This window comes from Schistocerca cancellata, chromosome 7 (assembly GCF_023864275.1).
Source record: "Schistocerca cancellata isolate TAMUIC-IGC-003103 chromosome 7, iqSchCanc2.1, whole genome shotgun sequence".
NCBI classification, from domain to species: Eukaryota; Metazoa; Arthropoda; class Insecta; order Orthoptera; family Acrididae; genus Schistocerca; species Schistocerca cancellata.
In genome coordinates, this window is record NC_064632.1 from 167,389,239 (window position 1) to 167,402,208 (window position 12,970).

Below are 12,970 nucleotides of genomic sequence, written 5' to 3' on the forward strand. Positions count from 1 at the left end.
ACCCGGCGATACCTCCATAAATATTACCACACGGCAACATTGCGACCCTGTTCAAATGGCTAAAGTCGTCCAATAGGGAGTACTTACTCGTCGTTGGAGACTGATTGTACGCAACCTAAAATGAATGTTGCACACACAGTTCACCTTTAAACTAAGTTGACAATTACTTTTTGCGAGTGGAAACAGAGGGCACATGGACAGGTCTCCACAGTGGTATCTGATCGACGATAATCGTGACAAATGAATCTGTGACGCAGCAGTCCCTCAGTGCCACTGATGACACTGGCTACAGTCCTTGAGGGTGATTCATTTTTATTTCCGGTAGTGTAGCAGAATAGACGATATCGAACGTCTACAAAGAAGGGCAGCACGAATGATCACAGATTTGTTTAACTCGTGGGGGACTGTCTAGTACATGCTGAAAAAAGTGATACTGGTACCGCAGAGGTCTGAAAATGCCAGTTACTATCGCGAAAGTCTAGGTACGAAAAGGTTCAAAAATCAGTATTAAATGATGATCCTAAGGGTTGTCATTCAGTTCGCTTACTTACCGTTCCCGTGAGAACAGTGCAGACAATATCAGACTAACAATAGCGGGTACACACGCGCTCAGGCAATAAGTCTTCCGGTGCTTCACGCGTGTGAATATAATGGGAAGAAACCAGTGCCTGGTAAATGGGAAGTACCCTCTGCCATGTACTGTACAATGACTTGTGTAGTAATACACTGATAAGCCAAGACATTATGACTGCTACCAAACTCGAGATTCATTGCTGCCTGTTGGCGTTTCGGGCTCGTGATGACTCACAACGGGACAGCGCCTTCACGTCATCACCAATTTCGTCCAGATGTATGGAAAAGCCAGGACTTGGTCAGAAATGAAAGTGACGGAAGTGTGAGGGCCTGCTGGGAAAGCATTTAGAAAAGAAGAACATTTTTTGCGTCTGTCGGGTGAGGCACTGACTACTTAAGTTATCGTGTTTTACAAGCAGCAGCTAGCGCAGTGGAACGAGTTCAGAGGGATAATCCGAGGATCGTACTAAGACACTCTATGGTCGGCCAACCACTGCCACATTCTGTGTGATTTTACTTCCTTTTGTCTGGTCTCTGTCTGAGTCTTTCTTATCTACATCTACATCTACATATATACTCCTCAAGCCACCCAACGATGTGTGGCGGAGGGCACATTACGTGCCACTGTCATTACTTCCCTTTTCTGTTCCAGTCGCGTATGGTTCGCGGGAAGAACGATTGCCGGAAAGCCTCCGTGCGCGCTCGAAGCTCTCTAATTTTACATTCGTGATCTCCTCGGGAGGTATAAGTAGGGGGAAGCAATATATTCGATACCTCGTCCAGAAACGCACCCTCTCGAAACCTGGACAGCAAGCTACACCGCGATGCAGAGCGCCTCTCTTGCAGAGTCTTTCACTTGAGTTTGCTAAACATCTCCGTAACGCTATCACGCTTACCAAATAACCCTGTGACGAAACACGCCGCTCTTCTTTGGATCTTTTCTATCTCCTCCGTCAACCCGATCTGGTACGTATCCCACACTGATGAACAATACTCAGGTATAGGTCGAACGAGTGTTTTGTAAGCCACCTCCTTTGTTTATGGACTACATCTCCCAATGAATCTCAACCTGGTACCCGCCTTACCAACAATTAATTTTATATGATCATTCCACTTCAAATCGTTCCGCACGCATACTCCCAGATGCCGGCCGGTGTGGCCGTGCGGTTCTAAGCGCGTCAGTTTGGAACCGCGTGACCGCTACGGTCGCAGGTTCGAATCCTGCCTCGGGCATGGATGTGTGTGATGTCCTTAGGTTAGTTAGGTTTAAGTAGTTCTAAGTTATAGGGGACTGATGACCTCAGTAGTTAAGTCCCATAGTGCTCAGAGCCATTTGCACCATACTCCCAGATATTTTACAGAAGTAACTGCTACCAGTGTTTGTTCCGCTATCATATAATCGTACAATAAAGGATCCTTCTTTCTATGTATTCGCAATACATTACATTTGTCTATGTTAAGGGTCAGTTGCCACTCCCTGCACCAAGTGCCTATCCGCTGCAGATCTTCCTGCATTTCGCTACAATTTTCTAATGCTGCAACTTCTCTGTATACTACAGCATCATCCGCGAAAAGCTGCATGGAACTTCCGACACTATCTACTAGGTCATTTATATATATTGTGAAAAGCAATGGTCCCATAACACTCCCCTGTGGCACACCAGAGGTTACGTTAACGTATGTAGACGTCTCTTCATTGAGAACAACATGCTGTGTTCTGTTTGCTAAAAAGTCTTCAATCCAGCCACACAGCTGGTCTGATATTCCGTAGGCTCTTACTTGATCAGGCGACAGTGCGGAACTGAATCGAACGCCTTTCGGAAGTCAAGGAAAATAGCATCTACCTGGGAGCCTGTATCTAATATTTTCTGGGTCTCATGAACAAATAAAGCGAGTTGGATCTCACACGATCGCTGTTTCCGGAATCCATGTTGATTCCTATAGAGTAGATTTTGGGTTTCCAGAAACGACATGATACGCGAGCAAAAAACATATTCTAAAATTCTACAACAGATCGACGTCAGAGATATAGGTCTATAGTTTTGCGCATCTGCTCGACGACCCTTCTTGAAGATTAGGACTACCTGTGATCTTTTCCAATCATTTGGAACCTTCCGTTCCGCTAGACACTTGCGGCACATGGCTGTTAGAAGGGGGGCAAGTTCTTTCGCGTACTCTGTGTAGAATCGAATTGGTATCCCTTCAGGTCCAGAGGACTTTCCTCTGTTGAGTGATTCCAGTTGCTTTTCTATTCCTTGGACACTTATTTCGATGTCAGTCATTTTTTCGTTTGTGCGAGGATTCAGAGAAGGAACTGCAGTGCGGTTTTCCTCTGTGAAACAGCTTTGGAAACAGGTGTTTAGTATTTCAGCTTTACGCGTGTCATCCTCTGTTTCAATGCCATCATCATCCCGGAGTGTGTGGATATGCTGTTTTTAGCCACTTACTGATTTAATGTAAGACCAGAACTTCCTAGGATTTTCTGTCAAGTCGGTACATAGAATTTTACTTTCGAATTCACTGAACGCTTCACGCATAGCCCTCCTTGCGCTAATTTTGACATCGTTTAGCTTCTGTTTGTCTGAGAGGTTTTGGCTGCGTTTAAACTTACAGTGAAGCTCTCTTTGCTTTCCCAGTAGTTTCCTAACTTTGTTGTTGAACCACGGTGGGTTTTTCCCCTCCCTTACAGTTTTACTCGGCACGTACCTGTCTAAAACGCATTTTACGATTGCCTTGAACTTTTCCATAAACACTCAACATTTTCAGTGTCGGAACAGAAATTTTCGTTTTCGTCTGTTAGGTAGTCTGAAATCTGCCTTCTATTACTCGTGCTAAACAGATAAAACTTCCTCCCTTTTTTATATTCCTATTTACTTCCATATTCAGGGATGCTGCAACGGCGTTATGATCACTTATTCCCTGTTCTGCGCTTACAGAGTCGAAAAGTTCGGGTCTGTTTGTTATCAGTAGGTGCAAGATGTTGTCTCCACGATTCGGTTCTCTGTTTAATTGCTCGAGGTAATTTTCGGATAGTGCACTCAGTATAATGTCACTCGATGCTCTGTCCCTACCACCCGTCCTAAACATCTGAGTGTCCCAGTCTATATCAGGTAAATTGAAATCTCCACCTACGATTTTAACATGCTGAGAAAATTTATGTGAGCTGTATTCCAGATTTTCTCTCAGTTGTTCTGCCACTAATGGTGCTGAGTCGGGAGGTCGGTAAAAGGAGCCCATTATTAACCTAGCTCGGTTGTTGAGTGTAACCTCCACCCATAATAATTCACAGGAACTATCCACTTCTACTTCACTACAGGATAAACTACTACTAACAGCGACCAACACGCCACCACCGGTTGCATGCAATCTATCCTTTCTAAACACCGTCTGTGCCAGAATGAGATTTTCACTCTGCAGCGGAGTGTGCGTTGATATGAAACTTCCTGGCAGATTAAAACTGTGTGCCGGACCGAGACTCGAACTCGGGACCTTTGCCTTTCGCGGGCAAGTGCTCTACCACCTGAGCTACCCAAGCACGACTCACACCCGGTCCTCACAGCTTTACTTCCGCCAGTACCTCGTCTTCTACCTCCAAACTTTACAGAAGCTCTCCTGCGAACCTTGCAGAACTAGCACTCCTGAAAGAAAGGATATTACGGAGACATGGCTTGGCCACAGCCTAGGGGAAACATCTGGAAACACAGTTTTAATATGCCAGGAAGTTTCACCGTCTGTGCCTTTGTAAAAATTTCGGCAGAATTTATTTCTGGCTTCAGCCAGCTTTCCGTACCTATAACGATTTCAGTTTCGGTGCTTTCTATCAGCGCTTGAAGTCCCGGTACTTTACCAATGCAGCTTCGACAGTTTACAGTTACAATACTGATTGCAGCTTGGTCCCCATATATCCTGACCTTGCCCCGCACCCTTTGAGGCTGTTGCCCTTTCTGTACTTGCCCGAGGCCATCTAACCTAAAAAAACCGCCCAGTCCACCCCACACAACCCCTGCTACCCGTGCCGGCCGCAGTGGCCGTGCGGTTAAAGGCGCTGCAGTCTGGAACCGCAAGACCGCTACGGTCGCTGGTTCGAATCCTGCCTCGGGCATGGATGTTTGTGATGTCCTTAGGTTAGTTAAGTTTAACTAGTTCTAAGTTCTAGGGGATTAATGACCTCAGCAGTTGAGTCCCATAGTGCTCAGAGCCATTTGAACCATTTGAACCTGCTACCCGTGTAACCGCCTGCTGCGTGTAGTGGACTCCTGACCTATCCAGCGGAACCAGAAACCCACCACCCTATGGCGCTAGTCCTATGTCGTCTCGTCATCTCCATTGTTCGTTTTTATTCTTTGTGGGTGTTTGAAATTTTTGGAAAAAGGGACCGATGGCCCTAGTAGTCTGGTCCCTTCAATCCCACAAACCAACCAACCGACCTGGCTTTCCTTACCCGATCAGCTGAAGCGGCTTTCCCGGCAGAACTTTTTCTCTGTCCAGACTTTTCCGTTTTTCCTCGGACGAAGACTAATTCGATCGTATTGTTCCTGTAGACAGTACGTTCACTATGTAGTCGGCTGGGATAACGATCCCGACCAGCATGTTTTTCACCAATATATGGCGAATGCTTATTGTAAGTGGCAGACGCTTCTGTGTTATCACGCTTTATTTGCAAATATGTGGCATCTTGCCTTTCATCGTCAAGCTGTTGGATAGCTTTGTTTGTTTGTCTTTTTTTCTTTTTCCTTGTTCTGGAGCCTTCTTTCATTGTGTTCTTCCTAGATGAAAAATTGGTTTTCTTTTGAGTCCAGGAATTGTGGAAATTGTGTGTATCCAATTTTATTTTCATAAAAATAAAAAATAAAAAATATAATGAAGAAAAATAAAAATAAAAATATAAAAAATAAAAACAATGAAACAAAAAAGCCGGCCGCTGTGGCCGTGCGGTTCTAAACGCGTCAGTTTGGAACCGCGTGACCGCTACGGTCGCAGGTTCGAATCCTGCCTCGGGCATGGATGTGTGTGATGTCCTTAAGTTAGTTAGGTTTAAGTAGTTCTAAGTTATAGGGGACTGATGACCTCAGTAGTTCAGTCCCATAGCGCTCAGAGCCATCTGAACCATTTTTTGAAACAAAACAAAAAACAACCAAGTACCATATCTGTGTGAGGGACCAGCACAGTGACAGCCGCGGGGAGGCATCGTGGCCAGGACTCGCCATTCGACGTCTACCCGCCTTGTCTCTACCCAGCCTGAAGCTGATACATTTACGAGGGTAGGATCTTTAATAGTGGCAACTATTTATTTACAGCTCGTAGAAAGTAGATACGTGTTTCAAAGTTGTACTGACCTTCAAAGTAGTCACCAGCGTTGCCAGCGATGTGGAAGTCGTAGGATGCTCTTAGCAGTGCCAGCTGTGTAGACAGTTCGATCGGCGCCGTCTATTGCCCGACGAATTTGTAGCAGCTCTGAAGCGAATGTCGTTAAGTGTTTCCTTCAGTTTAGAAATCAAGTTGAACTTACAAGGACTTAAATCAGGGGAGTGCAGTTGGTGGTATTGCAATTAGCAGCCCCATCAGTCAGAGAAATCAGTAACACCTTGCACTGTACGTGCTTGAACACTGTCCTGCAAAATGATGGTCAGGCCGTGCAGAAAGTGTCATCACTTCTGTCTCTATGTTGTTCATTTTTGGAACACAACTTACGTCCAGCTTATAGGCAGAAGTGATGACACTTTCTGAAGGATCTGACCATCATTTTGCAGGACAATGCTCAAGCACGTACAGTGCAATCTGTTACTGATTTGTTTCACTAGTGGGGATGCTAAGTGCTGTACCACCTACTGCAGTCCCCTGAGGTAATCCCTCGTAATTTCAACTCGATTTCTAAACTGAAGGAAACACTTCACGACATTCACTTCAGAACTGCTACAAATCCCTCGGGCAATAGACCGCACCGCTCGAACTGTCAATACAACTGGTACTGCTAAGATTGTCCTACGACTTCCACATCGCTGGCAACGGGTTATACACAATGCTGGTGACTACGTTGAAGTTCAGTAAAACTTTGAAACACGTATGTATTTTGTACGGGCTGTAAAAAAAAGTAAAGTTCCAACCTTCGTCTATACTGAACATTATATATACACTCCTGGAAATGGAAAAAAAAGAACACATTGACACCGGTGTGTCAGACCCACCATACTTGCTCCGGACACTGCGAGAGGGCTGTACAAGCAATGATCACACGCACGGCACAGCGGACACAACAGGAACCGCGGTGTTGGCCGTCGAATGGCGCTAGCTGCGCAGCATTTGTGCACCGCCGCCGTCAGTGTCAGCCAGTTTGCCGTGGCATACGGAGCTCCATCGCAGTCTTTAACACTGGTAGCATGCCGCGACAGTGCGGACGTGAACCGTATGTGCAGTTGACGGACTTTGAGCGAGGGCGTATAGTGGGCATGCGGGAGGCCGGGTGGACGTACCGCCGAATTGCTCAACACGTGGGGCGTGAGGTCTCCACAGTACATCGCTGTTGTCGCCAGTGGTCGGCGGAAGGTGCACGTGCCCGTCCACCTGGGACCGGACCGCAGCGACGCACGGATGCACGCCAAGACCGTAGGATCCTACGCAGTGCCGTAGGGGACCGCACCGCCACTTCCCAGCAAATTAGGGACACTGTTGCTCCTGGGGTATCGGCGAGGACCATTCGCAACCGTCTCCATGAAGCTGGGCTACGGTCCCGCACACCGTTAGGCCGTCTTCCGCTCACGCCCCAACATCGTGCAGCCCGCCTCCAGTGGTGTCGCGACAGGCGTGAATGGAGGGACGAATGGAGACGTGTCGTCTTCAGCGATGAGAATCGCTTCTGCCTTGGTGCCAATGATGGTCGTATGCGTGTTTGGCACCGTGCAGGTGAGCGCCACAATCAGGACTGCATACGACCGAGGCACACAGGGCCAACACCCGGCATCATGGTGTGGGGAGCGATCTCCTACACTGGCCGTACACCACTGGTGATCGTCGAGGGGACACTGAATAGTGCACGGTACATCCAAACCGTCATTGAACCCATCGTTCTACCATTCCTAGACCGGCAAGGGAACTTGCTGTTCCAACAGGACAATGCACGTCCGCATGTATCCCGTGCCACCCAACGTGCTCTAGAAAGTGTAAGTCAACTACCCTGACCAGCAAGATCTCCGGATCTGTCCCCCATTGAGCATGTTTGGGACTGGATGAAGCGTCGTCTCACGCGGTCTGCACGTCCAGCACGAACGCTGGTCCAACTGAGGCGCCAGGTGGAAATGGCATGGCAAGCCGTTCCACAGGACTACATCCAGCATCTCTACGATTGTCTCCATGGGAGAGTAGCAGCCTGCATTGCTGCGAAAGGTGGATATACACTGTACTAGTGCCGACATTGTGCATGCTCTGTTGCCTGTGTCTATGTGCCTGTGGTTCTGTCAGTGTGATCATGTGATGTATCTGACCCCAGGAATGTGTCAATAAAGTTTCCCCTTCCTGGGACAATGAATTCACGGTGTTCTTATTTCAATTTCCAGGAGTGTATATATATATATATATATATATATATATATATATATATATATATATATATATATATATATATATATCGTGTGGTCGACTCCGTGGGGTCGACTCCTATAAAAAAAAGTTCATTTTCAATTTTTATATTATTTACACTTCAATAAAGCGAAAAATTCTCCAAAATCTGACTTTATTAATATTTTCATGGAAGTTATTAAAAGGGAACGCAAAGGAAAATGCGGCATTATAAATTAATTTTCCAGGATAGGATTGTAACGCTAACACGAGAACCTCATTTATGAAATTGGATACATGTATTATTTTACGGTTGATGACTTACACGAACTGGGCTGATACTCATGGTAAGAACAGGGAAAACGGTTATTCTTTCCGCACCCTGCACACGTTACAGAAGCCACACTTTCACAATTTCATGGTTGTTTTATAGTTTATGTAGAAAAACAGACTTGGTTTAAATTCATAGAAGGTTCTCCTCATCACACAGTTTGGCAAGAAACCACACGTAACGCAGCGTTTCGGCAAATATTCGCGGCAATAGCAGGTGATATACGGTACAACTTATTTTGATACGACCTTTTCGGAGTGATATTTCCTTTTCCCACTCGCTAAGACCCATTTTGAAGCTTTTTTATCGAATTGTTTACCTGACGATTAAAATAGACATCTCAGAGCTCCACTAGTGAAGTGCATTTCGGATGACTCACTATCTCACTGTTAGATGACTATCCTCCTTCGTCCTGAATAATCTAGTCTAGTAATTGTGTATTTGTTTGTATTCCCCACCCTTTAATTACCAGAAGAAATTTTTTCTCCTGCATGAAGGGCTTCATCAAATGAGTCAGAAAATTTCTTTTCTTGACTTTTATTAAAATATTACTAAAACGGAGTCTTGAGCTTTATCTCACTTTATTTGCAATGCAAGTAATGGGGTCTTCATCACAAAAATCAAAAAAATTCTTTTCATAAGTTCTATGAACGATGGAGTTTGACGTTGTTTGGATGGCTTGCGTACATCAGCGATACAGATATTCGTGCCATAGGTGCAACGACAACAAAGAGGTATCTGTTGAGTGGCCAGACAAACGTCTGAGATTCCTGAAGAGAGACAGTAGATTTTCCAGTAGTTGCATGTTCAACGGTCTGGATGATTGACTGATCTGATCTTGTAACATCAACCAAAACAGCCATGCTGTGCTGGTACTGCGAACGCTGAAAGCAAGGGGAAACTACAGCTGTAATTTTTCCCGGAGGGCATGCATTTCTACTGTACGGCAGCTTCAGAAGGATGTAGGTTGCAGTAGTTATACGGAGATGAAGAGGCTTGCACAGGTTTGAGTAGCATGGAGAGCTGCATCAGACCAGTCTTTGGACTGAAGATCACAACAACATGAAAATGTTAATAAACCCCGCTTGTTCTACAATGGTTCGATTTATTTGCAATGTACGTCACAGAAAAACTCGAAAGTAAAAATAAAATTCTGGATAGGGGCTAGACCCCACAACCCTTTCTGTATCCCTTCCGCTGCGCCAATCGCTGTCCGCAAGCTACAGTAACTTAAATAGCTAATACCTGGCCCGACCAGTGCCATACTGTTATTTTCTGGGAGCTTTGAAAGCTGGCCAAGTCTTGCCTTTTCCGTAAACTTGGAGGAAATTTGTGGTGACGAGTAGGCGGGGCGCCCTCGTCGGTAAGGGAAGTGTATAAGCAGAGCAGGCATGAACGAGAATTCATTGTGCCGACTAAGTGGGCAAATGGGAAATCACTGACATGAGCAACTTTGACAGAGGGCAAACTGTCACGGCCCAGCTACTGGGGACGGGCGTCTCGGAATTGGCGAAGCTGGTTGGCTCTTTACGTGCAAAAGTTGTGAGGATCTACGAAAGGCAATCGAAAAATAGTGAAACCACGAGTAGGCGACTAGATGTTGTATAAATCGACGCCTCATCACGGAATATGGAGAACGAAGGCTTTCCCACTCTGTTTACAGATAGGTGGCGATCTGTGACAGGTATGACGACAGGGCGCCATTCTGGTGCAGCCACAAGATACTCGAACGTCCACCATTCAGCCCATATGGCTGAAGCTCGAACGTCCACCATTCAGCCCATATGGCTGAAGGTGGGAGTCCATAACAGACGATCCATATGTGTGTATCCCCATGTTGACCAAACGACACTGCCAATTACATTTGCAATGGGGACGGGATCATCAAAATTTCACTGTGAATCAATTGAAAACTGGTGCCTTGCCAGATAATTTACTTTCTTGTTACGTTAGCTCCATAATCACGTTCGGATACGCCGCCATCCAGATAAACACCTGTTCGATAGAAACATTGCAACACAGATGCAGTATGCAGTATTATGGTATGCTAAGCTTCCATGGGGCTTGTAGAATTCTAATGCAACATAGCAGCTATGGGGTATGCCAACATTATTGCAGGCCACCAGCAACCCTTCATATATGACGTCTTTCCCCACAGCGATGACATCTTCCAGCAGGTTAACAGTCTGTGTCTCAGGGCCACAATCGTGCTTCAGTGGTTTGATGTATGTGACAGTCGGCATCTACGAGAAATAAGGGAGCTGCAACGACATTCAGACGTCACACTAGTTACCTTGTCCGCCATTGTTTGGCTCCATGCAGGGCCCACAGGAAATGAATATATCAACGAAAAGGTATCTATCCACTGTAGATCTTAACTTTGTCTTGTGCTATTGATCCTGAACATGCAAGCATTTAAGCGAGCCATTAAGTATTATTAAACTTTGAAACGTCCCCTTAGAACAATTTATACAAGACTGTGCTTAAACTGACACACAATATTTTTAGCGCAACGCAATCTGACTTTCAGAAATCCCTACAAAAGAATGGCCCTGACTAACATTAACCTATGCGTTTCACAAATCGCTTACCTCACCAAAAATCTCCGTTACTCGAACTATTGCAATACAGCGAGCGCCACTACTGCCAGCTAAATAAAAGATTCAAACTACGGAAGTCACTAACTACTGATAGGGATAGTTAGCAAATGAAAGATTTTAATAGAGAACAAACATTGCATTTACCTTAATAGTCATAATATCCAGTATAACAAATTTCAAAACTCCGCCATCTCTCTCCCCACATCCACCACTGCTGGCGGCTCACCTCCAACTGCGCAACGCTACGCGCTGTTCACATCCAGCTGCCGCTGCCCAACACTACAATGGCAGACAACAATGCAAACTAGCCACAGACTGCACACAGCACAGCCAGTGATTTTCATATGGAGCGCTACGTAACGTTGCCAATAAGAAAACCTAAACACCCTACTTACAACTTGTCTGGAATAGTCACTGATCCCTGCTGGAGATGGCTGCTGACACTCGTAAGACCATCATTGTCACATGCTGTGACGTATGCGCCGCAGCCTGTCTTTCTTGTGGGCGTCGGTGACAGTGGACTGACGTCAATACCTTGGCCACCAAATTCCCACGATACGAACCGATTGAAGAAACCTGGGACGCTACACGGTGCCAGCTCCGAACCCGCAAACCAGCGACTCTTAATTTACAGAAATTACATGGTCTGTGTGTTGGCATCTGGTGCCACATAGCAGTGGAAACCTTCCAAGGACTTATAGAATACATGTCACGCAGTATCGTTTCACTGTTGAGACCCAAAGGTGAGTCAACAAGCTGTGAAATGTGTGGTCATAATGTTTTGGTTGATTAGTGTGTATACAAGTATGCAAGTGCAGGTGACGGATGACGTTTGGCTTGTGGGGCGCTCAACTGCGCGGTCATGTGCGCCTGTACAAAGTCCCAATTTTTACACAATCTAATTTTTTCGCAGTCCCATCTAGCCATTGTCACGAATGATGATGATGATGATGAAATGATGAGGACAATAAACACCCAGTCCCCGTGCAGAGAAAATCCCCCACCCAGCCAGGAATCGAGCCCGGACCCAGTGATCCAAAGGCAGCAACGCTAGCCACTAGACGACGAGCTGCGGACAGTGAGACTGTTAACTGGTGGTGTATACCTGGTGGCGGCCATGGTGGCGCCCGAGATCCTCCGCTGGGCGAGCCGGCCGGCGGCGACGCGCCTGCGCAGACGCCGCAGGTGGAGCGCGCGCAGCCCGCAGGCGAGCAGCGTGATGATGCGCTCCAGGAACAGGTTGAAGAAGAGGATGCCACCCGAGCAGCCCAGGAATCCGTACAGGATCACTACCGCCTTGCCCGCTGTCGTCTGCGGCGTCGTATTCCCATAGCCTGCCACACACACCAGAAACACGTCCCTGTCAATAGGAATACACTGGGACACGTGACGCTCACATGCAACAGAACATTCACACAACAATCGGCACAGCAGAAGCCTCTCTTTGTTGCTGCTCCTTGAAACCTGAGTGAGCATGTCCTCGGAGCAGCATATAATGGCTGAATAACAGTGTTACCACTTGTCTTTGGCGTACTCGAGATGCGAAACACGTTATTGCAGTGAACGTGTCATGCTCGCGCTAGCCTACCTTTTTTAAATTCTTCGCAGCAAAGAAACGTGGAGCATCAGTTAGGCGGAAAAACCTTATGAGCAGGATAGTTATTACCTACCTTGCGCCGTTGTTACTTCTTTTTTTCCTACAGCCAGCAAGCAGTTTGTTACCATACACGAGTATCAAAAAATGGTTCAAATGGCTCTGAGCACTACGGGACTTAACTGCTGGGGTCATCAGTCCCCTATAACTTAGAACTATGAAACACGTATGTAACATAGCAGCGATGGTGAGGCACGTTAAAATCTTTGACCAGAGAGCCTATAATCGTAGTTAGTCTGCGCTTGACCGCGCGAGTGTTGC

The 12,970-nt window shown here is 46.3% G+C and overlaps 1 protein-coding gene across 1 annotated transcript in view; it reads right to left on the bottom strand.

Moving 5' to 3' along the window:
- LOC126092687 (potassium channel subfamily K member 13-like) overlaps positions 1 to 12,970 on the bottom strand; it is a 459,545-nt gene that overhangs the window by 128,171 nt on the left and 318,404 nt on the right. Inside the window, exons 2-3 of the mRNA XM_049908410.1 lie at positions 12,220 to 12,389; positions 3,109 to 3,143 (exon numbers count right to left, since the gene is read on the bottom strand). Of these exons, the coding sequence (XP_049764367.1) occupies positions 3,109 to 3,143; positions 12,220 to 12,389 (205 nt within the window). The remainder of the gene's footprint in view (positions 1 to 3,108; positions 3,144 to 12,219; positions 12,390 to 12,970) is intronic.